This window comes from Chiloscyllium plagiosum, chromosome 28, assembly GCF_004010195.1.
Source record: "Chiloscyllium plagiosum isolate BGI_BamShark_2017 chromosome 28, ASM401019v2, whole genome shotgun sequence".
Taxonomy (NCBI): Eukaryota; Metazoa; Chordata; class Chondrichthyes; order Orectolobiformes; family Hemiscylliidae; genus Chiloscyllium; species Chiloscyllium plagiosum.
This window is the reverse complement of record NC_057737.1, coordinates 8,241,574-8,243,870: the sequence shown is the minus strand read 5'-3', so window position 1 is coordinate 8,243,870 and position 2,297 is coordinate 8,241,574. Positions and strand designations below refer to the sequence as shown.

The following is a 2,297-nucleotide window of genomic DNA, read 5'->3' as shown; positions in this document are numbered from 1 at the left end:
GTTCATTCGAGAAAGCACGGAGAGATTTTGTTGGCAACGTGCAGGAGTGAAATGAAAGCATTGGCAGGAATGCACAGGCCCTCCAGACAGGCCAGTCCTTCATATATCACCTTGCCCACAAGCAGCAGAATCTCCAGATCAGACATTGGATTGATCAGTGTTCTCACAACCCAACAAACCAGAGGGAAAGTGTATCAAAATCGGTCCCAATGACTGCCCAAGAACATCCTTCTGTATTCTAAAAACAAAATAGAGATTTGAAAATAACTGGAAGCTCCCAGTAAATTTCTTCCTTGTTGCTGAGATTTCTGAGGCCACCACAGACAAAACATTTGCAGAAAGCTATGGTTCAACCAATGGAATGGGTGCTATGAAACCCACCTTGTCAGGAAGAGTACAAACTCCAAAGCTAGCTAGATCATTGCCCTTAATGATACAGAATAAAGACAATAATTAATGGAACAATAGACTTTGTATTTCACATGGCTCTTGCCGAGTTAATATTGTGTATGCTAGCCTTAACTTTTCAATCATTATTTTATACCACAAGATAAAAGGAACTGTGCACAATGCTCAAAGACTTTGAAGATTAGTAGACACAGGAAAACAACCTTTAAAGATTGGTGAAAATATATTTATTTCACATTCAACAATGAGTTTCATAAAAGATACATCGTTGACTTTCTGCAGATATTGTTCAGTCTCCTCCAATAACTATTTGAGATGACAAAGTGCACAGTGTTTAATGGGAGCACTTGAAATGGGGAGGACCCAGTCACTTTGACGAATGTTAAAGGAACCGCTTCTGGATTTGACAGAAACATTTAAAGCAGGAGACAATCCTTCGTCCAGTCTGTACAGTAACATTCTACACGCACGTCTGACTTCTGCTTTCCTTTTTGTCAAAACTATCATACCCGCTGCTCCTAACTTCACCTCCGCTGTGTTTACTGGGGCTCATGTATCTGTTGTGACAGTGAAGTGTATCACGAACCCAATTGCCAGAACAATTGATCCTGAAAGCAAGGCTAGGCCACGGCGTATAACCAGTTGTTTCATGGGCAAAACATCACCAACGATAACACCAGCTTGTGTTGCACTGCACTCATGGATCAATTGTTCAACATCAGTGCTGGTCTCCATTTCATCTGTTTCTACAAAACAAAACAGCAACAGAGCTTTATATAGAAAGTTTAGTGATCTATAGCACTTCATTGGAAGAAAGCATTATGAAACATTGTCCTGGGGGCAATGAGTTCAAACCCAACATGGTAGGTGGTGGAATTTAAGTTCCATTAATAAATCTAGAAGAGAAATCTCACTTCAGTAATGTGGACCATGAACCCACTTTCAACTGTTGCAAAAACCCATCACTAACGTCCTTCAAGTCTGTTTTCCTTGCCTGGTCTGGCCTACTTACAGCAATGTGCTTGACTCTTACTGCTGTTTGCAATGGCTTACTTAGTCAAGGGCAATTAGGGAAGGGGGAACAAATGCTTACCACCTCAGCGGAGCTGATATCCCATGAAAGAGAAAGAAAACAAAATGGAAAGTCTGTGATGGGGTAATGAGGACAAGAAATTAAATTTCAAAAGGGTTCTTGTTCGAAAACCAGAGGGAGAGGTAATGGGAGAAATAAATAAAAGTTATTTCTAGGAGGAGGTGTGAATGGCAAAGAAAAAAAATGAGAAAGAAGAAATGGATCAAATCGTGGCAGAGGTTATGATCTAAAATCATTTATCTCAAATTTGAGACCAATGGAAAATCACTTGGCCTTTTGTTTTTGGACCAGTAGAAGGTTCTTTATCCACGAAACTATTATTGTATATTTATAAACATCACTATGTTTAAATAAAAAAAAACAAGGATAGTTATATTGAAATGGCAGGTTGGGCGGGGGGTTGATTGATACTAACAGAGTATTGCTGGAATTCAGATGGGTTTCCTGTTCCCCTTCTCTGAGCCTGGCCAATGGAGGTACACCAGTCCCCATCAGCATCGCTGCTGTGTTGAAGGGGAATTACAATTTCAAAATGACTGGACTAGTCACCAGAACTTGCCACGTTACTGGCCATGATCACTTAAGCACTTGGAGTCATAGGGATGTACAGCATGGAAACAGACCCTTCGGTCCAACCAGTCCATGCTGACCAGATATCCCAACCCAATCTAGTCCCACCTGCCAGCACCCAGCCCATATACCTGCAAACCCTTCCTATTCATATACCCATCCAAATACCTCTTAAATGTTGCAATTGTACCAGCCTCCACCACTTCCTCTGGCAACTTATTCCATA

The 2,297-nt window shown here is 41.0% G+C and overlaps 1 protein-coding gene across 1 annotated transcript in view; it reads right to left on the bottom strand.

Annotated features, from left to right (window-relative positions):
- Positions 1 to 618: 618 nt before the first annotated feature.
- Positions 619 to 2,297, bottom strand: part of LOC122563930 (multidrug and toxin extrusion protein 2-like) — a 45,769-nt gene continuing 44,090 nt past the window's right edge. The window contains exon 17 of the mRNA XM_043718199.1: positions 619 to 1,154. Within this exon, the coding sequence (XP_043574134.1) occupies positions 958 to 1,154 (197 nt within the window). The 3' untranslated portion in view covers positions 619 to 957. The remainder of the gene's footprint in view (positions 1,155 to 2,297) is intronic.